Raw genomic sequence first — 26,214 nt, 5'->3', positions numbered from 1 at the left:
TCAGGTTTTAGGCCTGTTTTGTTTCTGACTGCTATTTTTAATGAAGAAGTTAAGCTTTCATTAGTAGCTTTTCAAAAATACTGAGTGAAAACTTTCCACAAGGGGAGAATAATATTTCAATCACCTCTAATCCTAACTTAAATACCAGAGAACGACCATAACATCCTAGTGATCCAGAGCACACTCAGGCATACACCTGGTCTCTCATGATGTAGGGAAGAGAGAGAGGAGCTCTTGAGCATTGCTGAGATCTGCCGCATGGTCATTTCTGACCCAGTGATCCTTAAGAGAGGTGCACTACCGAAATGAGTAAATCATGAGTCAGACCAGACAGTGAGACAGTGGCACTATTTAAAGTACATCAGAATAACAAGTGACAGTTTTATTTATATATTAAAAGAAAATGAATGTATCATCATGTTTTTCTGCAGAGAATACCAGAGGAGCTAACCTTAGATGCCTTACTAGAAATGAATGAGTCAAAGGTGAAAGAAACAATGAAGAGATGTGGTGCCAGAGATGAGGAGTGCTCCAGACTCAATGGGGCACTGAGCTGCTTACGGAAGGTGACTGAATCAGGTACAGACTGCCTTGTTGTTCTATGGTATTAGTTTCTCAGCAATCCGGCCCCCATACTGCTTCTTTTCATATGAGACAATCTGCAAAAACCCCTAGACAGTGTCTTTGGCTATATTCTCTAACCAGTATCAGGTTATGGCTCTTGGATGTACATGAAGTTGCAGTGATCAAACGCATCTAGAGCTGTGGATTTGATTTGGTTCTGACAGCATGCTAAATAAATAAATAAATGTATGTAGAAATATCCTCTCTTAGTCAACAGACTATATCCTTATTCCCTCTCTGTTCAGAGTTGTATCTAATGTTCCAGTTAATCCTTCATCATTCAGTACACATATCCTTGACCTAATGAATATGACCAGATTTCTTGTAGGTAATCCCCTCCCCAAATATTGCCAGCTCAGAGAGAAGGTGTAATTCTGTTTGGCATTACACTGCTCAGAAGTAATTGTTGAGCTCAATGCTTTGGAAGAGAAAAACATTGCTCTGACAACCCTTTATCACCGAGTAGCTTATAGTGTGCCAGTTGATTCACTTCTCTTTAAAACTGCTTGCCTCCTGCTATTTTCTTTTTTTTGCTGGAATTCATAGAATCATTAACCAAATCCCAACAGCAGATTCAAGAGCTAGAAAGAACCCTGATTTACCTTGAAATTATGGAAAGAAGGGTACTATGTAATTAGAAATGCATGTGTTCAGCATGCAAATGGATCTGACCAAGTTACTTAAGATCAGTCAAGCTCAAGATTCCCAGAGTGCTGTTTCACCACCTTCCCTATCACCTTCCCCAGCCTACTTTCAAAGGCATTGTAAAATCTGTTTGTGTGACAGTGTTCCTCACAGCATACTGGTACTAATGTGCATCAGATCGTTCTTTGTAGCAATTATCAATCTGTCACTGAAAGGTGATGTTTCCTGTTGGTATTATGACAGTTCATACCATTTGCAAATCATAAAGATTAGTTAATGGAAAAGTCAGCAAACAGGTCAGTTTCATATTTCCTTTTTTCTAATCTTTCTTGTCCTGGATTGTCACATATTTCCCCTTCATACTGTGGCAAAACAAGCCATTGTTCAGAAATCATGGCATTCACTTATTATAAAGAAATGGCATTTTTAAAAATCCAGGTATATGATCTCTTTTCAACCACTGACTGGTCAACAGGACATCAGGCCCTGGAGCTTTGACTTTTCACCTTGATTTAAGTCATTAAGGACATACTTAAAATTAAGCCAGAGAGTTAACCTGATGAATTAAGCCTCTGAAATTATCGCAATAATTTGTGCATTCCCACTTTGCTGCCTGCAGGCCTTTGTACTTTTTTTTCCCATTTGTACCCAGAATTGGTCTACAGCTGTACCGGACCAATCTGAACTACGATGCTAGGCATTGTAGAAGGCAGTGCTGGGCTGCACCAGCAATCGAGCAGGATGTGGTGGTTCCTTTCTGTCCAGCTGTCTGTCCCTGGTGCAGCTTTAGCTAATACAGTCTGACCAAACACAGCAGCTCTGTGCTGAGTGCTGCTGCTGCCTGTAATGGAACAGCAGTGCCCCAGTACTCCAGGTGTCAAGTGAGTTCTAGGCACTGGTTATGTGCCAGAGAGAAAGTGGCCAAATGAGTATCAGCAGCTCCTACATACTCCTTATTTCCAATCTAATGGCCTTTCTCAGTTTAAGTGGTATTTAGCAGTTCTGTTGGCTAATAGAAAATAGTTGCCTCTTTTTACCAAAGGCTGGTCTAAAAGCAGACAGGATGCCAGGTTGGATGTTCAGATTAATCTAAACAGATTGGCACTAAATCCACATAGGTTTGCAGTAGGATGTGGATGCCTGTTTTATGTAGGCATGTCTATCTCACATTTTTCAACAGGGCCTCAAACTGTTAAAACTCAGCCCATCTTAGAACATAGGACCTGATTTTACCTTTTGAGATACATAGCTACAGATAGATAGGAAAGTAAGGGTAGTTACTGCCATTCTTGTTTTAAAGGTTACTTTAGCTGATGGGTGTCAGGGGAGGAGAAACTAGACTTGCACCTAGACTTGCTAGGTGCAAAGCTAGGGAAAAAACCTCACCGTATAGCCTAAAGCAGCATGATGTAGTACGTGTATATACGTTGGCTTTTCTTTTTAATCAATCACTAACATTGCTACGGTTGGTGAGCAGGTGGGGAGTTAAAAGATGATGTGCTGATGAATCTTTCTGAGGCACGCCGAGAGAACAGCTCTACAAACACGATCGAATCCCCCTGCTCCTCTGCGCCCACATGGACTCCCTCTGCACTGCACCTTCCCAAGGGCAACAGCCAGCAGGCACGCTCCGTGTCAGTATCTACAATCCCATCCTCAGATTCTCTTGCCTCAAGTCATGGACCTTCTATCTATGCAGAAAACCTCCTGGACCCTTTTGCATTCCCCGCACACAGTGGAAGGTTAACACCAAGGACTCCTCACAGCATCACCATCACTCCACCAACCACTCCTCAAGCCAAGAGGCGGCACAAGTTGAAGCCACCACGGACTCCTCCTCCCCCTTGCCGGAAGGTGTTTCAGCTGCTACCTAACTTTCCAACCCTCACAAGGAGCAAGTCCCATGAATCACAGTTGGGAAACAGGATAGATGAAGTTCCTCCAATAAAGTAAGCATGACAATTCCTCCTTCCCTATGGGCACTGGTGGGCTGTGTTTATACCAAAGGGCATTCAGTGCTCCAGTTCTGACTCTGTGAAAGAGCTGGTGTCCAGTTGCCTCATCATAGTTTCATTGTAGTCTAAGAATCTCTATCAGTGGGATATTCTAAGATAACTACAAAACCTGCTTGTTATTAGTGTACTTGAAATTTATTTGAATTTATTTGAAATTGCACCTGCTGGGGAGGTTGGGATGGCTGCTGCTATTAGAGGACCCCAGCCAGTTTTTCTCAAGCATCTAGTAGCCATTCCACATACTAGAATTCTCTTCTGTCCTTAAATGTTCTTCACAGTTCAGGTGGCTGGTATTCTTTTATGTTTTTATCTTAAGATGTATTTTAGCTGCTAGTGTGAGCTTTAAAACACATATATTACAGTATAGACAACTATAGCTCCATAACAAGACAAATGGTCTTAGGTTACACCTTTTTTTGAACTGATCCAGGCTTTGAGATATGCTTTTTTTTGTGTAGGTGGGATGGAAGGTATTAATCTAACATTTAACTAATAGTTGGAACTGGGAAAGAAATGTGTCTTCCAAAGACTGGCTATCCCTAAACATCTCAGAGACTTAGGTCAGCATACAAATCTGTAGCAGGCACTGGGTCATTAAAATTTACCCTAACTCTTTGACCACCTGGAAGAGTTCAAAGAGCCTGTTCTGCTCAGGACCTTTTTGCCAAAATTACATTTTTCTATAAGGGAAACTAGCCCAGCTCAGAATGGAGTTGAGATTCTGAGTCTAAGCATTAATAGCAAAGGGCTGTGCTTTTTGGTGCTGCAGTATTGTATTGCCTGCTGATATGAAAGAGTTCATTATAAAAGTGTAGCCTTGTAAGCAGTACAGTATTCTTCCACACTGCAAGTGCATATGAAGTATTATCCTAAAACCTGCAAATTGCTGAACATCTAAATGCAGCAAGTAGGCATGTGTGGCTAATGCACAGCTTAGTTCTGAAATTCAGTGGTAAGAACCTGGTTCTGCTGTGATCCAGGTCCTATTGGTTAAGTCTGATAGGACTTGCAAAAGGTAGCACTTCTGTGATTCAGGCACTTCCATGGAGCCTGCCAGCTGACTGAATTGCACAGCCCCATTAACACTTCTCGTCTACAAGCCAAAATTCAGGTGCATTCTTGTACGCTTCATTCACAGGCTGGAGCTACCCAGCAAAGACTACCATTTGTAGGCAGGAAAATATTGGCTATGCAGCTACCTCAGGAGCCTGTGCAAAACCAGAGATGTTTGTAAACCTGACATCAAACGCTGCAGGAAGGAGTTTCTGCTCTAGCAAAGTGTGTATCCTGTCACATGAATATGAATGTCGAAAAAAAACCAAACCCACTTTTTTTTTTTTTCTCTCTCTCTAGGTTCGGTAAGAGATTTTTACAGGGCTGTCTTCGTTTCTTTGCTGAGAGAGAAGAACCTGTCCTTGTCAACTGTCTGTTGATCATCCCTGTGCAACCTCTGGAGGTCATCAATAGGGCCTTCTATCCCAGAGTTCCTGTTAACTTTAACAGGAGCTTGGCCTACTGGAGAACTGCCGGCTGTTTACGTGGTCTTTTTTGTACCTGGTATTTCTTCAGATGACAAAAGCAAGGAAAAGGACTGATGTTTAAAGGGTTAAAGCAAGGGGTTTGGGTGTAATTGCTTGTCTGTGACTTCAGACAGCTGTTATTGATGCCTCTTGGTACTAGAAATAACTTCATATCTAACCGTTTAGTATCTTTGGATATTCATTGCCAAGTATCTCTGTAATGAAATTAGATAGTTGTGTGCAACCTTCTGAGAAACACTTCAGCATGTGCTTAAATGTGGAATGCTTCCTCTGATGTTGATGAGTCTATTCACGTTTAATGGCATACAGGACTAGGACTTGTGGTTTTTTATGCAGTGATGTATCAATGCCATTTAATGTTTTAGCTATCCTGATGTGACTATGACACATCTCAGACACAACCTGTAACCCTGGAAGCTAATGTAGAAAGATACGGGCATCTTGGAAAGAATCTCACCTTTTTGTAAAGTATAAAAGTCCAAATAAGGACATTATAGCACCACAGATATATCTAATGCCCTTTAAAACAAAAATCCCAGGAATTACTTTCAGAAATGAAGCAGCATAGAAAGAAAATTGTAAAATGAAAATGCAAGCAGAAATCTGAGCATTTCTCTGTAGAGAGTGATAGAATTTATGCAATAAATAAAAAAGGCATTAGAATAAATTCAAACAGAAATGAAGAATTTTGGTGCTTCTATGCATATAGTCATATTGTCTGTTTTAAAATCTATACTGTAGGCACTTTTAAGTCCCATTCAATTCCAAAATTTTTTATATTCATTAGGACTCTTCAGTAAGGATTTAGCCTTCTTAACTGGTGTTAACAGCCATCTTAACTTTTGTTTTATGATTGATTCAGATCACTCTGCATTTGAATGGCCATATTAGATCATCAATATTCCTTGGAAAAGCAACTAGTCATTCCAGCCTATTCTAAGATGCCAAAGACCACAGATGCCTTTAAAAGTTCACTGGAATAATGATAAAAAAGAATCTGGTGCCATCTAGGGTCAAATAAAGGGACTGGCTTTTTGTAAGCATTGACAGTATCCAGCCTTGAAGCTGTGTTGATAGTTGCAGATTTGACTTTTCTCCAGGTTTCCAATATGGCTGTAGATTTAATTCAGGAAATACGCCAGAATCTTCATATTTGAGAGTTTTTAGGAAGTTATGTGGTATAACCACTGGAGTGCTGGACTGGCATTTTGAAGTCTGGGTCTCCATTTCTGCACTTACCAGCTAGCTAAGTGATCTCACATAAATCTTTATTTGTCTGGGTCACACTGGCGCTGTCTATAAAATGGAGATCATAATTTTCAGTGTAAGAGAATATTCTGAAGTCTACTGATGCTGCATGAAAACTGGGTGATGGTATTCCTGGTAAACCAATTGGCAGTAAAGTCTGACTTTCCACTTTGTTTTAAGAATGGCCTAGCCCTAATCAGATGGAATTCTGTAATCCCTAAACGTAAAACATAATGAATTAACAAAAAGAGAGAAAAATTATGATTCCACCACCAAATCTTACCCTACATTGCCTCCATATGAAAACAAATAGAGGAGTAGTATCTGGTAGTAGCTTTACAGTAGAAGGCAAACCAATCTCAGCTGTGCTACTAACAGTGTCATGGCTTCTAGTCCTTATCTATGACAGTGATCACTTTGTTTCTGTCTAGACTGGTAAGCATGCTTGTGAGTAATGCTTCCCTAAAGCATCCTTTTATTCTCCATCAGAACTCTCCCAAGGATCCCCTCAAACGGTACGAAGAGACTTCGGCTTAGCTGTAACACACAGGTAAGCGACATGTGCTGTGTGAGCCACAAAGGAAACAAACTGAGGGGTCAGATGAGGAAAGCATGCTATTTAGTGCGTTTGTAGCAGTCATGACTCTAAGATAGGTTTGAAGTTGGGTCGGGTGCCTCATTTGCCAAGTTCAGCCTTAACTATGTATTTCAGCTTCATTTCTTTTTAATATATACACTTGAAATCCTTTTTGCAAAGCCAGTTGACTCGTGATCCTGTAATGACTAGCATACCAGCGGTAGCAATGTTGTGTGTGGGGTGATAGGACCAAGCATGCCAAATGTGTAACAATGCCTTTTCTAAAACACTTCCACTGCTACAAATGAAAGGGAAGCTGCTCCTTCCTCTCTATGTGGAAAAGCATACATTTCCCTTTTCCTCCCCTGTAGCTTCCTGCATCCCCCCTTCCCAAATCCAAACCAAAACTGGGTCAGCCAGGTCTCATGCCAAATAAACCTATCAATTTAATTTTCTGGTAAAAGGGATAACACTCCCACCACCACTCATCTGCCATAAATTGGGTCCCAGTTCTACAAAGATGTTCAGGTGAATATAACCAGCACCATGTGACATGTCCTGCTGATCTGAGGAGGGACACCAGCAACTGATAGGCAGCATGTGCTCACGGGCTGGATCTGCACTTAGAGTGTGTGCTGGCTGCTCCCTCTTGCTTGTTTCATGAGGTGAAGCTCAATTCCAGTTTGAGGTTTTTTATGAAAAGAAGTGATATTCTATCACTTGGGTGTCTTTGCATGAGGCTTCAGATCTGTAATTGCTGACCTGCAGCTTTGAGGACCTTCTAGAGATGCATGTTCATGCACACTCTGTCTCCTTGTCAGAGACACCTCTGAGCACCTCTTGACCCTGTCCAAGAGTGGAGAGGAAGTAGCAAGAGGCCTGCACGGTTGGTGCCAACCTTCTTTCAGTTGCTTTTGATCAGAAAAGTGAGAAGTCTCTTCCACAACACCGCTTGCCCTTTTCAGAAAGAGCTAAAGAAGTATAGCCTGTCTGTAACTACCTACAAATGTTAATTTTCCTTTAGGTACCAGTTAACGTCATTTTTTCCCCTCTTGTCTCTACTCAGGTTCTCTACAAAGTCTTGGTTATCTCAGATTTGCCAAGTCTGTCAGAAAAGCATGATGTTCGGGGTGAAGTGTAAGTACTGCAGGTGAGCACACAGTGATGATCTTTTTCAGAGGAACTTTGGATTTGATTCATTAAAGTTTGCCAGTAACACATCTATCTTGATATGATGCACTCTTAGCAGTGGCATAATTTTTTCAGTCAGCTTCTGAACTGGCAAAGGGATGGTTTGGCACAACTTATACTTCAGGTTGGCAGCCTGATGCATGGATGAACCAAATTTATTTCCCTGCCACAGGCTTCCTACCTGATCATGAGCAAATCTTGTAGTGGAAGCTGGATACCTAAATAACAGCGAGGACGTTAGTTTTTGCTTCTCTGTCTGGGTTGTTAATCCAGAGTGCTGAGATTTTAGTGCTTCACTGTGGCTGGATGAGAGTCAGTGAAGGTAACTATATTAAAAATGAATCAGATGCTAAGATATGTATATGGCTTTCATTAGCCTAATGGCACACATAACAGGATTCTTCATATGAATGCATGCTGCTTTGGGGCCTGAAGCATTCCAGAGCTCCCTCTGAGAATAGCATAAAAATTACAAATTAAGGGTAGGCTTCCTCCTTTTGGGAAAGAACAAGTTGCTATTTAACATGTAATGTTTCTCCTTCAGATTAAAATGTCACAACAAATGTACTAAAGAGGCACCTGCTTGTAGAATATCCTTCCTTCCCAGTAAGTAATTATCTGCAAATTCTTAGCATTTCAATGTAATTGATGGTATCGTGAGAATAAAAAGTCTGATTAAAGCTTTTTTCTCCCTTTTCCAACCTGTTTTTCAGTAACAAAAATAAGAAGAACAGAGTCTGTCCCTTCTGATATCAATAATCCAGTAGACAGACCAACAGAACCACAGTTTGGGACTCTTCCCAAGGCACTAACTAAAAAGGTACATGGTGACTGAAGTGAGTCTTGTGTCTGTAAGTCACTGAGGAGCTATGGTAAGGAGAAGGTGGCAGCAGTATCTTGCTGGTTGTAGCAAGAATGGCACCCTGAGCTTTCACTTCGCAAGGAGACTTTGATACGTGACATTTTTTCCCTGCAAAACATAGATTGTACACGGCTCCAGCTGCCTACTCACTTAGAAAAACCACGCTATGATCAAGGCTAGGGACAGCTTTCTTTTCTCCGTTGTTCAGTAAACATTGAGAGGAATTCTTTCTTTCTTTTTATTGTTTTCTCACGAGTGACTTTCCTTGCTTTGCAGGAGCATCCACCAGCAATAAATCATCTGGACTCTAGTAGTAATCCTTCTTCTACAACCTCATCCACACCATCTTCTCCAGCACCTTTCCAGTCTTCCAACCCTCCCAGTGCAACACCTCCCCCAAACCCATCTCCTATGGGCCAGAGGGATGGACGATTTAACTTCCCAGGTAAACTTATCTTTTTCAGGAGACCTCTGCCAAGATCAGAAAGGCCTCTATGCAAGCAGAAGCTGACCAAGACTTTATAGGTAGTTGCAGGTTTCTGAATACATGGTTGTGTCTTAAGCAAGGTGTGAAGGTGTACCTTGTTACCTGATAAAAGAAGATGGTCTGTTCTTACAAGTTTTTAAGTAGTATCAACAAGATACCTTTGCAGGAAGCAGATTATTGAGGAATGTTGGCACCTTTCTTAAATGATTTCATCTTTCTATTTTCTCCTTTTTTGAAAAGGAATAAAAAGAAAAAATTACATTCTTTCTCCTCTCTTTTTGCATTGTATTGTAAAATGCATGCTGCAGCCTGCTGTGTTTGGTCACCCAGTGGCTTTAAACCATTAGTGAGTTGATCGCTAGAGCAAAATGTAAAAATGAGAACTGGAATGAATTACTTTACCAGTCCCTTCCAAAAGATAACCACCAATCAACACTCATTTTTAAACCATAGACATACACATATGGCGGAGAAGAATTTACCCTACATACTTTGCAGATTAAGAACCCATATATGCAGTCTTTACCAAAGTTAATACAGGCAAGAATCTCTGACGAGGGCAAAGATTTACATAGTGAGAATAAATTTAATTCCTTTGATCTAGAAATGAAGTCACGTGCTGCTCAATAGCTGCTACATGTAGCCTTCAACATTGCTGTATTTTGCATCAAGCTTTTGATCTGTGAGTGAAAGTTGCTATTTTAGCCTACTCAAAAGGAGCAGAAGCAGAGCCAGTTTAGTACAGGGATTCTACTGTAGCTACTTTATATTAGGACATACTGCTCAAATTCACTGAAATAAAAAAAAAAAAAATGCTTGCAGATGGCTCATGAGCTTCAGCTTCTCTGGGTGCATCTCTGAAAAGCTGAAGAAATGAGAGCATCGAAGCGCCAGCCTTTACGTGGGCCTGCCTTTTAGCATTCCTGGGTTCTCTAAATTTGTTTCTGCCACTTGAAGTCTGAATGTGTTGTTTTCCCACCAGACTGTTTGCTTATTGGTAACATGGCTTTCATTTGATAAGTATCATCTGTCATAGTCTTCCAAAAATGCATGTGCTGAAATTCACCCCCTCAAGCAGGCTGATAATCTACTAATCTGTTTTCCAACAGTGAGTTGGGACTAATTCATTGAATGCATATGGGGCGCTTACTGATGATCCTCTAACTAACTTGTTTGTGTTTTTTTTTTCTCCTGGTAATTTTTTTTGCTGTTCTTTTTTTAAAAACCAATTTAAAAAAAAAGCTGCCTACTACATTCAGCATAGACAACAATTTATCTTCCCAGGTGAGTTGATTGTTTTAATTCTACTAACCAGCTTCTGTTGCCAAAAAGTAACTTGTTTGTAAACTTCTGCATGCTGCCCAAGAACAATAATTCTGCTTAAAAAAGAAGTATCTAAAACAATTCAAACTTTCTCTTATCTCAGTATATAATTCAGGCCTCTTTCTCCTAATATGAGGTAGTGATGTGGTTTATGTACTAAGGTGAAACTTTGAATATTCAGTTGTTAAACAGTAGCTTTCTGCACACAGCCATGTTCTTTCTTTAAAAAGGCTCACTTTTAGCATTATGTACCTAGCTAGTATGAATGGACATTGTCAGTTCAGGAATGCTGAGCTCACCTTTATGAACTGAGGCTCTTGCTTAGGGGATTTAACCATGATGCAACACTATTCAAACATGGATTTGCATATCCAAACTTTTCTCGGTCAACTGTTCGTGAACCGTTAGAAACAGCTTGTTTGTTTCCAAAGTGAGAATTTATGATGTAGGATGCTAGGTACAGAGTATTTATTTTGAATTTTGGAAGGATTTGGAACCCAAGCTGAATTTCCTGTGCACTCATGACACAGGACAGAGTAGGTGCATTTGGAATATGTGACCTGCAGTATAGATGAATTCAAACATCCTGGTTCTGTGAGGATTTAAGTATTTCTGATTGTCGAAGGCAACTTGAAGGTGTGTAAGCAGTTCACAGACAAGGACTGACCTTGAAAGACATTACAGATAAGTAGGTAAATGAGAAGAAGACTGGGCTTGGTCAATATACAGGCGTGTAACTACTAGGAAAGATGAGCATAGTTTAAAATTAATAGAAGTATAAAATCATATTGTCTGTGGTTGAGTTTACTTTACAATTCCTGAATAAGAAGCAAATAATCACTATTGCAATGTTAAAACTTCCATATCTGTAAGAGATTGAAATGTAAAATAAGTATCATAAATGTTCTACTTTCCCAGAAATTCCCAGTCCTGCGCAAATAGCACAGCCTCCAGAAACAGCTGCAGACACTAAGTAAGTATAGTTTTAAATTCTTTTATTTGCATCGTGTTTACCTGGTAACCTTCAGATCAGTCTGAAAGTACTATGTTATGACCAAAACTGAATTTATAATCTGAGAACTCACAGGATAATTTTAGTCAGCAAGAGTGATACTGGTATTCCCAGTTTTACAAAGCTGAATATGATATGTAAATGGGACAGTAAGAAGTCCATGCCTTTAATATCTAGTTATGGTTATGTGTGCATTCCTGAGATGAGAAAGGTCCAATGAAATACAAGTTACGGAGTTTTACAATTAAAAGAGCATGGCGCACTTAGCTGCAAGCAAACATCTTAAGGATCTGAATTGTAGGGCATGCAAAAGATTTTAGCCTGCATTGCCAGCACTCACAATTGCTTCTCCCCTCACTGTAGGTGTTTCAGTAGTAGGAATGGGAGTATCCATTACTGGAACACATTATAATAACGTAGCCATGCCACTGCCAAATCAATTCCTACCACTCGATCATTGAAAATCACTTCAAAGTCTGTCCCTCATTTGCTAAAGTAAGCTTAGAAAGTCCTTATCTGTTAAGTGGAGCTGTAATTGTATTTTTATCTGACCTCCTATAATGCTATCAAGATCTGTTCTCTATTTGCTTCTTTCCACTCTGCTAATGGAATACGTAGCAGTCTACTTTTCTAAGTCAGGTGGATATGCAAACACTATTTTCACTGTAAACCTGTCTTCTCTTGTTAGTGCTGATCAACAGCCAGACACAGATGGAGTTGAATGTGAAGCAGAGGTAGGTTTTCTGGTTTGCCCTTTTGTACAATCAGAAATGCCATATTGAAAGTGCAGTGAAAAAGTTGTGGCTCTGCAATTATGAGTGTAAACTAGCTGTGCCTTACCTCAGTTCCACTGAACTGTTTGTAATGCAAAGATCTCAACTGAAAATTCATGGTTTCTGTAGCAAGGCTGAAACAATTCAGTACTTGTAACAATACTTAACTTTTTCTAATTGGGCTAAGATGATATTTTTCAAACTTCTGGCTCACTCAGCTTGGCACAGCCATTTTTACAATACAAGAGCTGCAGGCCTGCTGCTGGAGTTACAAGGTCTAAATGCTCTGCAGACCTCAAATCTGCAAATAATGCATATGTAGGTATTTCCAGTGGTCAGATTAGGTCATGGTAGATCCTGCAAAGCAAAGGCTGTAAGCATGGGCTTATGTTTTGCATAGGAAAGCCTTTCCATAGCTATTCACAAAAGTCTGTGATTTTGGTAGTGCCTAAGCATGTGTTCAGTTTGTAGTATGAACACTGGAATGGGTTTCTGTAGGGATGAGTAAACCAGTAGAGATAGAGTTGATGATTTCAGCAGAGGTTACTGGATTTTGGATCAAGCTTGTTGATTTTTGGAGCGCTTCTCTCTAACAGGAGAATTTTAGTAATTTCAAAAAAACCTGTGCCCGCAATTATTTGAAGAACAAGGTGGTCCTTGACCCTTCCTTTTAGAATGGTCTGGTGCATTTTGCCCCACACTGAAGGCCAAATCCTGAGACGGTGAGCACCTGGAAGTTAGTGCTGGTTCTACAAATTTAACTCTATATGGGATAAAGCCTTGTCTTCCCCTGCATGCACTGACCTATAGAAGATGTATGCCTTTTTGTAGCCTTCTGAGATTACTTTGTCCTGTGAGGTGTATTTCTAGAGCTATAGTCAAATGCGTACATCCAGCCCCCTGAAGTTCTCTGAAAGAAGCCTTTACTGCTGGCTTGTAGGCTGCTTCTGCCCCTCAGATGGGACTCTCAGCATATGTTTCCCTTCTTTTTGTGAACAGGTGGAAGAACCGGAGACTAATAAATCAGAACCTGAAGATGATGAGGATGAGGTGGAAGATTTGCCAAACAGACGGCCACACTTGCAAGGGATGATTTATCGCAAACCTAGCCAGACCAGTGTCTACCTGCAGGAATGGGACATTCCCTTTGAACAGATTGAACTGGGGGATCCTATTGGCCAAGGACGATGGGGGAAGGTTTACAAGGGAAAATGGCACGGGGAAGTGGCCATCAGGCTGTTGGAGATAGATGGGAACAATCAGGATCATCTCAAGCTCTTTAAAAAGGAGGTGATGAACTATAGACAGACCCGGCATGAGAACGTGGTACTTTTCATGGGAGCATGCATGAACCCTCCTCATTTAGCAATCATTACCAGGTAAGGATATAGCATCTTAGTGTTATTTTTAATATATATGTATTATATAGATAGATAATATTTACTTTATATATAAAAAAATAAACCTTTTACTGCAGTCAGGAGGTAGCAGACATGAATGCAGTCTGTGGTGTTCAGAGTTTTGGATACTAGGGTTGTCTCCTTTTAGGGAACATATAATATTTTTTGGAAATTTTCTTTTTATTTTTGAACTCTTAAATAATAAAATTCAAAAAGCAGGAGAAAAAAATATCTGGAACAGGCTGTTCCTCTGCCATCTACTTCCAGATGGTTCCAGTTCAGCAAAGCAACAATAAACCAATGTGTGAGGCTGATAATGGAACAGTTCTCTCTTCCTTTCTGTCCCTCTTAGGGATACTTGCTGATTAGGCAAAAATGTTATTATTTTTCCTCTCTCTTTCATTTCCAGTGTTTAGTTTAGATGAGGATCGTTTAGCCCCTAAATAACAGGGTTTGGGGATGTTCATATGCAGGCTGAATTTAATATGGCCAAGGGCATGCCACTCTCATAGTCTGGCAAAGAGGCACTCAGTCATTTCTAATTGCCAGTTCCAAAAGAAGTTTCCTGCTTAAGTGACCAGTAGCACCAGCAGCAGAAACTAGTGCTCAGGTTTTAAAATCTGGACTTCAGATGTCAGAGCAGTATAACAACAACTGGGTCTCTGAAGAAATACATAAGCATTTGTTGCATATGCTTGAGCATGCTTTAACAATAGGTTTCCTGTACACGTGTACACTCACACAGATGTAAATCAATTGGGTCCTTAAAGTTCTCTGAAATGGCATTTCTCAGCAGTGGAAGAGGGCTGGGATTCTGTCAACATGATAAGAAAACCAATTGAACATCCAGTATTAGATTCTTATTTCCCTCCAATATTTTAAAGACCTTTTTAATGATTGTTGTTCCTCTTTCCTGTAGCTTCTGCAAAGGAAGGACGCTTCACTCATTTGTAAGGGACCCCAAGATATCCCTGGATATTAACAAAACCAGGCAGATAGCACAGGAGATCATTAAGGTAAGGGTATGTTATGCTAACGGTGACATCCACTTTCTGGGCAGTGCCTCAGCAAGAGCTTAGAGTCTGCACAGCTGGAGAGGTTCTGTAAGTCTCAATAGCCTGACAGGGTGTTGCAGCAGGAGATACTCAAGGTTGACTGAAAAAAATGCTGATTTAGTGGGCAGTAAGCTAAGGGCCTGTAAGGAGAGAAATAGAGCTTTTGCTTGCCAGTGAGGCACTAGGGAGGGAGAATTTAGATAAAGGGAATAATGAAGAAAGGTATGCAGGACAGGTTTCCTTCCCGGTCTCTTTATTGGTAACTGCAGCTAAGTTAATGCATTCTGAAGTAGATGGCATTTTCTCCCAGATTTGCACGGTGTTTTCTGTGCTCGCTTTCAGTATTTCTCAACTGAAGAAGCATTTCTAAAGCTGCTGTTTTCTTTTCTGGCAGAAATATCCTGTGAATTTAGTGAGCAAACTTGTGTCAGTTATTCATTTTCTTACACATACAGACTTCTTCAGAATTGTGAAGTCCACAGCCACTTAATGCTTTAACTAAGAGTACCCATCCAGCAGCCTTACTATGCAGAGGATGAAAAGCAATTCAGAGGTTGGCCGCTAAACTAAGATCTGCTCTCTTGCAGACTTCACTTGCACCCTTCCTGCATAAGTCAGACAGCTGGTGTGTCCCCATGTACAATTCATTATTTATGCTGGAGTAATAAGAGTAAATATGTATTAGAAAGCAAAGCATGTCCAGGGTTAGAGGCTTGTAAATAATAAAAAAAAGTTTACATCTCTGCATATATTTCCCAGGGCATGGGGTATCTTCACGCAAAGGGGATTGTACATAAGGATCTGAAATCCAAGAATGTTTTCTATGACAACGGGAAAGTTGTGATCACTGACTTCGGATTATTTGGAATTTCGGGTGTGGTTCAGGAAGGAAGGTAAGTGGAGGTTTCGACGTTTGGTCCAATTCTAGAATAATAAATAGTGATCAAATAGGGAAACATTTTGATGCATTACACAGTACAAGTAAGGAGCGTTGATTGCTTTAGTACGTACACACATTTTTGGAATATGCACTTTTTCTTCGTTTGTTTTTTTAACAGAGTTCTTTCTACAGTGCCAGTAGCACAGAGCTAGGAAGTTGGGTATGGAGTAAGGCTCAGAACACAGAACAAGGAAAACTTTAAGCTCCAAGAATAAGCTGGAGAGTCAGGCTAACACCTGCATATTTTTTAATATGGCAAGAAAATTAGAAAGGAAATGTCAGTGAAAACATTTGAGTAAATAAAGTCAAGGCATTAGGTGAAGCACAGATATGGTCCATACACTGCTTCTTGGCTGAAGCAGTAGTGTTTCAGTACCACTTCTTTCTTTTGAACTCAGGAGGGAGAATGAATTGAAGCTGCCTCATGACTGGTTATGCTACCTGGCCCCTGAAATTGTTCGTGAGATGGCCCCTGGGAAAGATGAAGACAAGCTGCCTTTCTCCAAAGCTGCAGATATCTATGCCTTTGGGTAAGAAAGGAACACCTAAGAGTACAATGGGAGCTTACTAAATGAGATTTGTTACAGACCTGAGCCTTGTGAGTCAGTGGTCCTCTTCTCACAGACTCAGGATTCTAGCTAGGATGCATTTTTCTCACCTACTACAAAAGTCATGCGCGGGAGGAGTGTGTGGTGGGAGGGATTTGCTACATAGGCTTATACACCTTCCAGAGCTTATCTGAAGAAATTAGAACAGTGTCAGGCTTTTGTATCTTTCTCTTAAGAGCAGGCAATGGCTTGATCTGTCTGTTGATGTTGCAGGACTGTGTGGTATGAGCTCCAAGCAAGAGAATGGCCTTTCAAGAACCAGCCTGCAGAGGCGCTCATCTGGCAGATCGGAAGTGGCGAAGGAGTGAAACAAGTCCTTGCAACTGTTAGTTTGGGGAAAGAAGTCAACGTAAGTACCTCAGTTGCAGGAATCCTTCCGTATAGCTATTTATCAGGAAAAGAGGAAGCTGCTTAAAGACGAAATTTATTTTACTCATATTATAACTCTAAAGATAAAGGGCAGGATTGAGAACAGGTTAGAATGGGACACCAGGTTAGATACTGAGCCTCTGCCTGTAACTGTCATACAGAAGTGGACATCCACTGATACACAGGATACTGTTTGTTTAATAGAGGTCTTGGACATTCTCATAATCAGTATCTCTGGTTGGGCTCGCACAAATCACAGCGCTCAATCAGTTGCTTGGTCTGCACAGTTTACCTGTGAACTAAGTGGAGATAATGAGCCACAAATATCATTTGCAGGAAATTCTCTCAGCGTGCTGGTCATTTGATCTCAGTGAGAGACCTAGCTTCACTGTCCTCATGGATATGCTTGAAAAACTGCCAAAATTGAATCGTCGGCTCTCCCACCCAGGGCATTTCTGGAAGTCTGCTGAGTGAGTATTTGCTGCTGTTAAGAATATTTATGCCACTCAGAATTTGCTAACTGATCATTTCTGAGCTTTTTTTTGCCTTCTTGGGGGCTGTCAAACCTCTGATGGGAGAGTAACAGTGTGCTGTTCTGCTCTTCTAGTTACTAGGAAATTATGCAATTAAGCTTACATGCTTCAGACAGTTAATTTCCTACTCTAACATATTCACATCCCTCCTTCAGCAGATTACTTATCTAGCTTTATGTTTGGTTTCAGAGAGCATCTATCAACAGTATTGGAAAGGGCCCACACTGACCCCAAAATGGTTAGAATAATGGCTGGTAGTGACTGAGGAAGGGAAGGACCAAAGAATGTGCCACCATTTTCCTTTGAAACTGAACTGTCAAATTTTGGAAGAATCCTAAGTTTGTAGCCTTCCTCAAGGAGCATGTGGGGGAAAAAATCCAACCCCCTCCTCCTCTTTACAGAAAAGTGCCCAATTTGCACAAGCAGATAAAGAAATGCAGCGTTAGTCCTGACTCAGAATAGTTGATTTCTGGGGAAAAACCGAAGTAGGTAGTAAGCACGTGTCAAGTGATTTCTAAATCCTGAAGATGCAGTAAACTGACAGCTAGGAATGAGTGGCAATGTTTGGACTGAATCTTTTAAGTCCTTGCCAGATCGTGATACATTCAAAGTCAGTTTCTGTGTTGCAATTGGGAAAGAAAGGTCTCATACAATCAAGCATCAGTACACTGTCAAAACTGGAAGAGGTCCCTCAAACACCTGATTGTACATCCCATGACGCCTGTTATGACAGACCAGACCAGAATATAAAACTCATTCCAGTTCAGACTGGATGAGCATAAAGCCAGAAGGCCTAAAACTTTCAGCCTCCCTTCTCACGAATAACCTGTCACTCTCAGAGAAGGATGGTTCCCAGTTCCACTTCAACCAAAAGCAAGTGGAAGCAAAGCAGATAAAGTTTCTGGAGCCAAGAGACTGAAACCCCCACCCCAGACCAGTTTTATGTCGGTTGTCTAATTTCCACTGCTGACTGCTGTTAGCCTGAGTAATTCCAATGGATTTCAGTGAACAGGCTGGGCCTGCAAGCCCCAGCAAAAGACAGCCGGTCTCGTTTCAGGAACACGCTTAGGGTTTCTGTTAGGCACAAGGTTATGTTTTGGTGACCTCAGTGTTTGTAAAGTCTGCAGGAGATCAGACACATTTGTGACGAGTGCCCATTTACCACGTACTTTGCTTGGTGTTTCTTTTCATCTACTGAACCGCTTATATTTATTTTCTCTTTTCTCCTTTTTTTGATGTTTAATCTACCCTTTTCTTTCCCATAAGCATTCACGATCTTCCTGCAATACCTTATCATAACTAACCAAACGCTTCTGTTTGCTTATATGGTGACTGTCATGGCATTTTGTGCTTTGGTGGGTGTGGTTTGTTTGGGGTTTTGGTTGAAAATTTCGCCATTTGTCTCTTGTGCAATTTCCCTAACATTTGTACTGGATCCCTGATACATTATGATCTCTAACAACTTTAAAATGTGGAATGCTTCTCCAAGACTGTGGCCTCATCTTTATACAAAAGGACATATTATCATCAATGATTGAACACCTACTAGCCACTCACTGATAAGTAGAACTGTCTGGTATTTTTTCCTTGCACTAGACAGGTATATACGTGTATCACAGCACTCGTTTTAAAAAAGTACAACAAAGGGTTGAGATAGCCTTACATTTGGCAGTTGTTCTTTGCATCAGTGACTGCCTTTGTGTGCTGTGGCACAGTTGGGATGCAAGGTGACTTTCTGCACCCCGAATGCTCACTAGTCCAGCAGAGCTGTCACGGCTGCACTTCAGTCCTTGTGATTTCAATTGTCTAGATTTTTTAAAATAAAAATTTAAAGAGAAACCAACAGAATCTGAGCTAAAAAATGGACCTGCATGTAATTACTATACTTCTTACCTGTCCTTCAGTCATAATTTAAGAGAAACATTTTTTTTTTTACTCTTCTGGCCTAAAGCATACCAAACCCAATTTCCAGGCACAGCTTGTGTTGGCCAGATCTATACCCAGCTACCTTGAGTACATGCTTTTCATTTATCCGCTCCTTCAAGTCATCCAGCTTCACTTGTGACATTTCCTCTTATTTTTTTTTTAAAGTAATCCTCCCTTGCCTCAAAGGAAGACTTAAGTTGTGTATTTAAGTTGTGTTATGTTATGTTATGAAGACAGCAATTCTTTTGCCAGGAGATTTGCATGATACAGCAGTGTCCTTTGGTAATATTTTTTCTTTTCTACAGAAACACACTGTACTCCAACACTATGGTTCTGTGTGTCAACACTTTCACGCCCTCATTTCTCTATACAGTAAGATCCACTTGTGTTGGATCATTAACTCTGATGACTGATTTGACATCTCTTCACCTACCTAACCAGACACATAGAGCAGACTGAGAGCCCAGGCTGTCTACACATTCCCATGCAGACAATCACACTTTCACATTGTCCTCTAACATCACATTGGAAATGAACTTGAAGTAATGCTTCCCATTTGGGCAGTCAGTTCGTGAGAATGCTCAATTCCAGAGCAATTTGCCAAGTGATTCTTTTGGATTAGTGTTTCCATAGGGAGTTATTCTTGAACAGCTTGTGGAACTGCAGAACCATGTCTTATGTAGTAGCTACCCTAATTATTTTTGCCTGGGTAGATGGACCAACACCCCCCCCCCCCCTCCAGCCCCACAAGTGGTTCATGTTGATTTGCATACATTACTACTTTTTCAAAGCATTTAATAGGGGAGAAGTACTTTAAGTGTCAGTATTAATTATCAGCATTGACAGCTGAATTAGTGCTCATTGAAAGGAAAGCGCAGGCAGCTCAGTTGTTCATCCCCTGCAAACTGCGTTATACTCAAGTCACACTTGGGAGGCTCTCTGTAGCCATGCCAGCCAGAGACCTACTCACATTCAAAGCCCTCTAAAGACATGTTCACATCCCCTCTGACAAATCCTTTGAGAAACTGCACTAACCTCGTGCTTTATTCTGGTGTAAGCTTTATAATATGTAGTTCTCAAGGGCTTGCTTTAAATAACTGAAAACTAACTCTCATGGTGTCTTTTTCCCTTCCCTCCCGTATTTCTTTGTAGGTTGTAGCTACTGGTGCAATAATGGGCTCCACCTTGCATGCTTCCATGTGTTGTATCCTAACCGGCAACTTGGACAATCACCTTCCATTTAAAAAAGCAAAAACAAACCACGAAATTAACCCATGGACATAATCAACACTTTATCCGAATTCTCCTTTTCTGCCTTTTTCCGCTTGGTGTGGGCTGTTAGCTTGAATAACAACTTCTGTCTGCAAGAAGTTACTGTCTAACAACGTGGCCATCTTTCACTTCTGAAGCATTTCAGCAGGCTGTAACTTCCTCCTGGAAAGGGTCTAGTGATCTGCTCTCTAACTAACCAGGTGCAAGCAACAGTGAGTGCTGTGTGTCCTGCCCAGCAGGTTGGGGGTTTTCCTGAAAGTGGTGTGATTTGTGCACGTTCTGCAAGTCCCGCGAGGCAGAGGGGTGCAGTCTCCTAGCTGCAGTCTGAGGTTATGCCTGTCATCCTTAGTGCTGGACTGTGGCTTTGTGACTGAAGGTAACAAGTACGTTTTCACAGGCACAGCCGGTGACTGACTGAACGCTCCACTTGCACTGCAAACCAACAAGAGTTAAGGGCCAGATTGTGCCAGTTCTCCCTTGGGACCAGAGCCAGCCTGGAAGCCAGGGTCAATTTTGTCAGGGGCTGGATGAAGCTGGTGCAGTTCTTGAGTGGAAAGAAGGATGGTCCTTGCTCTGCTGGGAGCAGATCGCAGTCCCTTAGCCTACCAGGGACCAGGCCACAAGTGGTGTCCAGAACTGGCCCATGTGGGTCAGCTGGGATCAGCCGCAATGCAACGTAAAAGAGGAGGAAAGCAAGAGCACCCTTCAGTTCCTCCTCCCCTTGCAAATCTAGTGCTTTGAATTTTATGATTTGCTTCTGTTTACATCCCCTGTTCAGCAAAATGTCTGACTTAACCTTAGGGGCTTTGCAGATTTGTAGGTAACACAGCAAATATGTGCCTTTTTTTAGAAAAGGTCTTTTTTCATTCTTTACTGATTCATGATTTTGAAAAAATACCTTGCTTCAGAGAGGAGAAGATAGGGACAGAGGAGAATATGCACCAAGAACCAGGGAGGCTTCTACTGTCTTCAGTGAGGACAAATACACCCACCTACTCATTCTCTCAGAAAGTCTGCTGCAAGAGCTCACTTATTCAGGCTGTCTGCTTTGCTGTCACCTGAGAGTGTGTGTGTGTGTGTAGGAAGGCATTTTGAAGTGAAAATATTTCTAGCTATGCTAACACTTTAAGAGTGAAGGAAAAAGACATCTTTATGCACTTGCTACAGTCTATAAAGAGGAGCAAACGGGTTCGAGTTTGTTCTGTTGGAGTTTTTTTAATCGATTGATGTACCTTGTCAAAAAAACCCTTTCTCTTAAAAAGAAAATTCTGTAAGTAATTTTTTCCTTCCCTTCTACTTCAAGGAACTAAGTGCCCATTGAAAACAAGTGTTGGGCTTCTACCCACCTTAGGTACTTATGAAAACCTCCTGTTTCTCCAATTTGAGGCAAATCAGATTTGTGCTGTACATGTCCACTGATGAGGTTAGCATGAATAAGTTCATGTGTTTACTGCTTAATTACTTAAGCTTCTTTTCTGGGTGATCTGAAGTTGTATGAGATCAGGTTCTAACCCATTTTAGTTCCTTTTATAGGACTGTAGCTTTGTAAGAAAAATTAAAAATAACTTACTCTTCCCCTCCCTTCTCCTCTCCCTCCCCACTCTTTTCAGCATTAACAGTAGCAAAGTTGTCCTGCGTTTTGAAAGATTTGGCTTGGGAATCCTGGAACCAAGTAATCAAAAGATATAGCATGGTGTGTAATTGTCTTGTGATAATGTTGTCTGCCTACTTACACAAAGCATCAGAAATCTTCACTGAATCTACCAAGCTATGAAACTGGTGCAGCCACAGCTGAAAGCCGCACGACCATCAGTTCACAGTCCTGTGTTGTTTGTAAAGTCTGAATTCTGCCTGAGCACCAGCAGTTATTTAAAGAATGTTTACATGATACTTTTGTGTGAACTATATTTTTTTAAACATAATAAACAGTGAATCAAGTTTAACTACAGCCATTCTCAAATAGCACTGAAAAAAGAACTATTTCTAGTTCCTTCTTGTGTTTATGGTAAATAGGAGCTATCTTCTGCCTTCAAAGCATTTGTTTTCCCCAAGAGAAATGGAACTGGATTGTTTCAGAATGCCAATGCACCTAGTACAAGGGGTTGGAGTTTGAGATTGCTTTTTTCTTTCATTAAGGTAAAAATCTATTGCACTGTGATTTGCCCAAACCAATCACTGAGCTCTGAGGTTTGCTTCAGCAGGGTTGGTCCAAGCTCTGGGTTACCTTGACTTAAGTTACACTAGTACAAATCTACTTCTGATAGGAGAGTTTCTGATCATGTAAGCTGTGCCTCAGACTCAAGCACTCTTCTACACAGAACTCACAATAAAAGCTGCTTGTTCTCCTACAATCCTGTAGGAAGCTTAAGACTTGCTGGCCTTTGAAAAAAAAAACCCAAACAATAACAAACATGACTTGTTATAGCTTCGCACACAGGGGCCAAGTTCTTCTTTTGAAGTTTTGAGCACAACAAGTTCTAGCCCCTGAACTGGCAGCATTTCTAGAAATACAACAGTGACCGACCAGACTTGACTCTTACTGCCCCAATCACCATTTCATGTGTAGAAGAAAAGACATTTTCCAGAGCTGCAGGGAGAGGCAAGGCAAGGGAAAAAGCCATCCCTAAATGATGCATGAAATAAGGTCTTGATGCACTGAGCTTGTTAAGAGATTCAAAGTCATCCCCCCCCCCCCCCCCCCGCCCCTGAGTGTTGCTGGCTCCTATAGCCAGTCACTTTTAAGTTTGTAAGCAAGCTGTTTGTTTTAAAAAATTTAGGACTAAAGCAGTTGTTTGGGGGAAAACTAAGAGTGACAGAAATCTTGCAACCAGGAAAGTTCTATCTTGGTCTAGAGGACCTGACTCAACCGAACAGCTCAGACTTGTTTCAAAGGTGAATTTTAAGACAACAACCCCCCACACACCCCCTCTCCAATGTGTAACGTGCAGGTTATAAAGAATACATCTGATTACTGCATTTAAGGTGACAGGTGCATTATCCCACTGCAAGTGAACTGCAGGCAGCATTAGCGAAGGCTCCTTTGTGCTTCCCATTCATATTCCTCTGCCAGCCAGGGCAGTGGGAGAACCCTCATTACACAATACACGTTCAAATCCTTTCTGGCCTCATAATACTTCGTTTTGTTGAGATGGTTCATAAGGGCTCCCTGGAAGCCACCAAATTTCATTTCTCCAACAGCACTAGTACATTACACACCCCACTCTATTCCTTTCACTGTCATCACAAGGGCTTGACATGAGGATCACAGAGCAGAGCTCTGAATTCCTCTGTAAGGCAGGCAAAGGGACAGGCACTTAGTTTGGCTACTTAGAGGTGGCTGACTTCTGCAGAAAATTACATGGCAAAGAAAATTCCTGAGTTCTGTTGAGCAGAGTGTTTCACTCCTACTATGTGCAAGTCAGTTATATTCTCTTACAAATATTTTTGATAGAGCGACTTTTAAAATGTGTCGCAGATATAAAAGAAAAAATTGGTTTGGTGGTAGCCAAGCGTGGCATCGTGGTACTCTCTTGACCTCCTTCCTCTCCCCCACCTTTATAAAGCAAATAAATCCCCTCCAACTATACCATGTATTTAACCTACACCACTTGCTTCTCTTCAAGACTTGCTACTGTTTGTTCTCTCACAATAATTTTGTGTCAGCAGTTTTAAGCAGAAGTTGTTTTCCCAGCAAATACTGCTTAAATAACTACAGCACAACACAAACCTAAAGCGTGGAGAAATGTGCTGCTTTGCACCAGTAATATTACAAACCCATCGGCCGAAACCCTCTGTAGGCTTCACTGTGCATCTTGCCTTAGAGAAGAGCCAAAGCTGCTGCTGGATGCAAATTGTTGCTCTGTAGCCTGCAGTGCTGAACAGCCCTTCAGCTAACTCTGCGTTTGAGGGTGGCAGCAGCCTTGGTGTGCTCCTCACTATTTATTTCTGCCATCTTTGTGCATAAAACAGGTCCCAAAAGCTGGGACGCACAGAACTTCTCAGTGTGGGAACTAGTGGCCCAACTTGCAAACAGACAGGGGCTCCTTGTGTGTTCATCAGCAGTAATGCTGCTGTGCAAATGTACAAGAACTATGCTGGGAAAGCAATATATTCTCAATTTTTTTTCTAATAAGATGACTGGCTAGGAGGACAGCCAGCACCGGATGACCAGCCAGATTAAAACAAAATAATAATAAAAAAAAAACAACAAGAAAACTTATCAACCATTTGTCCTTCCTACGACTGCCCTCAGGTGCAATTCAAACACTGTCTGCGAAGACTTTCCAGACAGAGAGCTGCATTGCCCCTTGCTTTTAGGCAGGGCTTCCTCGCCTGTTTCAGCAGGGCCACTTGCCTAGAACCCAACGTCCCTTCGTGCTGCACTTCAAAGCGTGCTGAACGCTAACGGGAGACTGATCCCCCGCTGAGCACTGCCCGGTGGTGCCCCGCTGGGAATACTGCCCTACTGCTCCAGTCCTGGGTTTCAAAACCTGCCTTTAATCATGAGATTTGGGATTCTAATTCAACCTGACCTTGGTTTTGTGTTTAACACCCATAAATTGCTCTTGAAAGCAAAACCCAAGCCTCCTGGACCCAGTATATCCGAGAGGAGAGACTGGTCACTGTCTCTGGGATGATTTTTGTTTTAATCAGCTGGTGTAAGACATGGCAATCAACCAAAACCGGTGGGGTTGTACAGCTGTGAAGAGAGTGGAGCTCTCTTGTCCCTCAACATGTTGCAAACCAAGCGACAGTCGTTAGGTTGCATTGTTTTGTGGTCACACGTACTGTCTCCTTGTGTGCTGGTGTAAGGGCGTGAAGCACGGTAAGCCTGTACCAATTTAGAGTTGTAAATGTGAAGCTGGCTGTACAATGCTGCTACAAAAGCCACACGTCAGTAGTGAATGTAAATGGAGTCTGTAATATGGTGAAAATGGACACGTTTTCTTTTCAAATGTGATGTAAACTTTGTACAGTAAAAAATTTTTTTTATATTTTCTATCAACTGAGTGTCTTCCAGAATTGCTATTAAATTAATTAAAAATTGTTAGTATTAACAACAGTTTCTGTATTAGTTTATGCAACCAGCAAAAAAAAGAAAAAAAAAATAAAAGAGTGCACTCCATGCTAATGAAATTCTGGATATGTAGGAATCTTTTCGGTGAATAAATCTTTGCTCTGGATAAAGCAAGTGTTACAGAATTGTGGTTTGATCTCCCCCCCCCCACCATCTACTTGTAGCCGAACCAAAACACGAGCAGATTTCCATGTGACCCACTAACACATCGCACTGCCTAGAACACCCGCTGCTGGAGGATTTGCAGGACGCTGAAGCGTTACACATCACGCAGCGGGGAGGCTGCGAAACCCCAGTGCGGAGGACTAGGCTTTCAGCTGGTGTCAGGTCCTAGGAAGGTCACAAGCAAGAGAGAAAGCCGAAAGCCGTGCTCGGTGCCTTTTTGCTTGCTCTCACCTAGTCAAGTGTTGGCCTTTGAGGAAATGACGGGCTGCCTCCCAGCTGAACTTTCTCTAAGTAGTGGGAGATACTCTCTGTGGTTTAAAGTTAGGAATTCAAGGCAATACATTTAAAAGACCAGAAACCGTGGGAGGCGTGTAGGAAGAAAGAGAAGTGGATGGACAGTAGGAAGAAAGAGAAGTGGATGGACAGAGAGGACTGTCCTACAGTGACATGTCGACTGATGCACAGGGAGGTCACCAGCTCCATCGTCACTTTTACTGCGGTTGTTCGCCCTCGCCTCCCTGCCCTTCGCTTGTCTTGGGCGAAGCAGCAGAAGGGCAATTTCCTGTCATTT

At 41.5% G+C, this 26,214-nt stretch overlaps 1 protein-coding gene across 1 annotated transcript in view; it reads left to right on the top strand.

Moving 5' to 3' along the window:
- The window catches only part of KSR1 (kinase suppressor of ras 1), a 75,061-nt gene extending 49,473 nt beyond the window's left edge, over positions 1-25,588 (top strand). Inside the window, exons 3-20 of the mRNA XM_069790874.1 lie at positions 432-579; positions 2,747-3,218; positions 4,638-4,642; positions 6,563-6,623; positions 7,717-7,800; positions 8,386-8,447; positions 8,555-8,661; positions 8,980-9,148; positions 10,433-10,474; positions 11,432-11,486; positions 12,214-12,259; positions 13,298-13,677; positions 14,618-14,714; positions 15,513-15,646; positions 16,092-16,223; positions 16,515-16,650; positions 17,007-17,140; positions 22,012-25,588. Coding sequence (XP_069646975.1) covers positions 432-579; positions 2,747-3,218; positions 4,638-4,642; positions 6,563-6,623; positions 7,717-7,800; positions 8,386-8,447; positions 8,555-8,661; positions 8,980-9,148; positions 10,433-10,474; positions 11,432-11,486; positions 12,214-12,259; positions 13,298-13,677; positions 14,618-14,714; positions 15,513-15,646; positions 16,092-16,223; positions 16,515-16,650; positions 17,007-17,140; positions 22,012-22,090 — 2,343 coding nt within the window. The 3' untranslated portion in view covers positions 22,091-25,588. The remainder of the gene's footprint in view (positions 1-431; positions 580-2,746; positions 3,219-4,637; positions 4,643-6,562; positions 6,624-7,716; positions 7,801-8,385; positions 8,448-8,554; positions 8,662-8,979; positions 9,149-10,432; positions 10,475-11,431; positions 11,487-12,213; positions 12,260-13,297; positions 13,678-14,617; positions 14,715-15,512; positions 15,647-16,091; positions 16,224-16,514; positions 16,651-17,006; positions 17,141-22,011) is intronic.
- Positions 25,589-26,214: the final 626 nt, after the last annotated feature.

The sequence above is a fragment of the Haliaeetus albicilla genome, chromosome 9, assembly GCF_947461875.1.
Source record: "Haliaeetus albicilla chromosome 9, bHalAlb1.1, whole genome shotgun sequence".
NCBI classification, from domain to species: Eukaryota; Metazoa; Chordata; class Aves; order Accipitriformes; family Accipitridae; genus Haliaeetus; species Haliaeetus albicilla.
The sequence above is the reverse complement of the archived record's forward strand: the minus strand, read 5'-3'. Positions and strand labels throughout refer to the sequence as shown.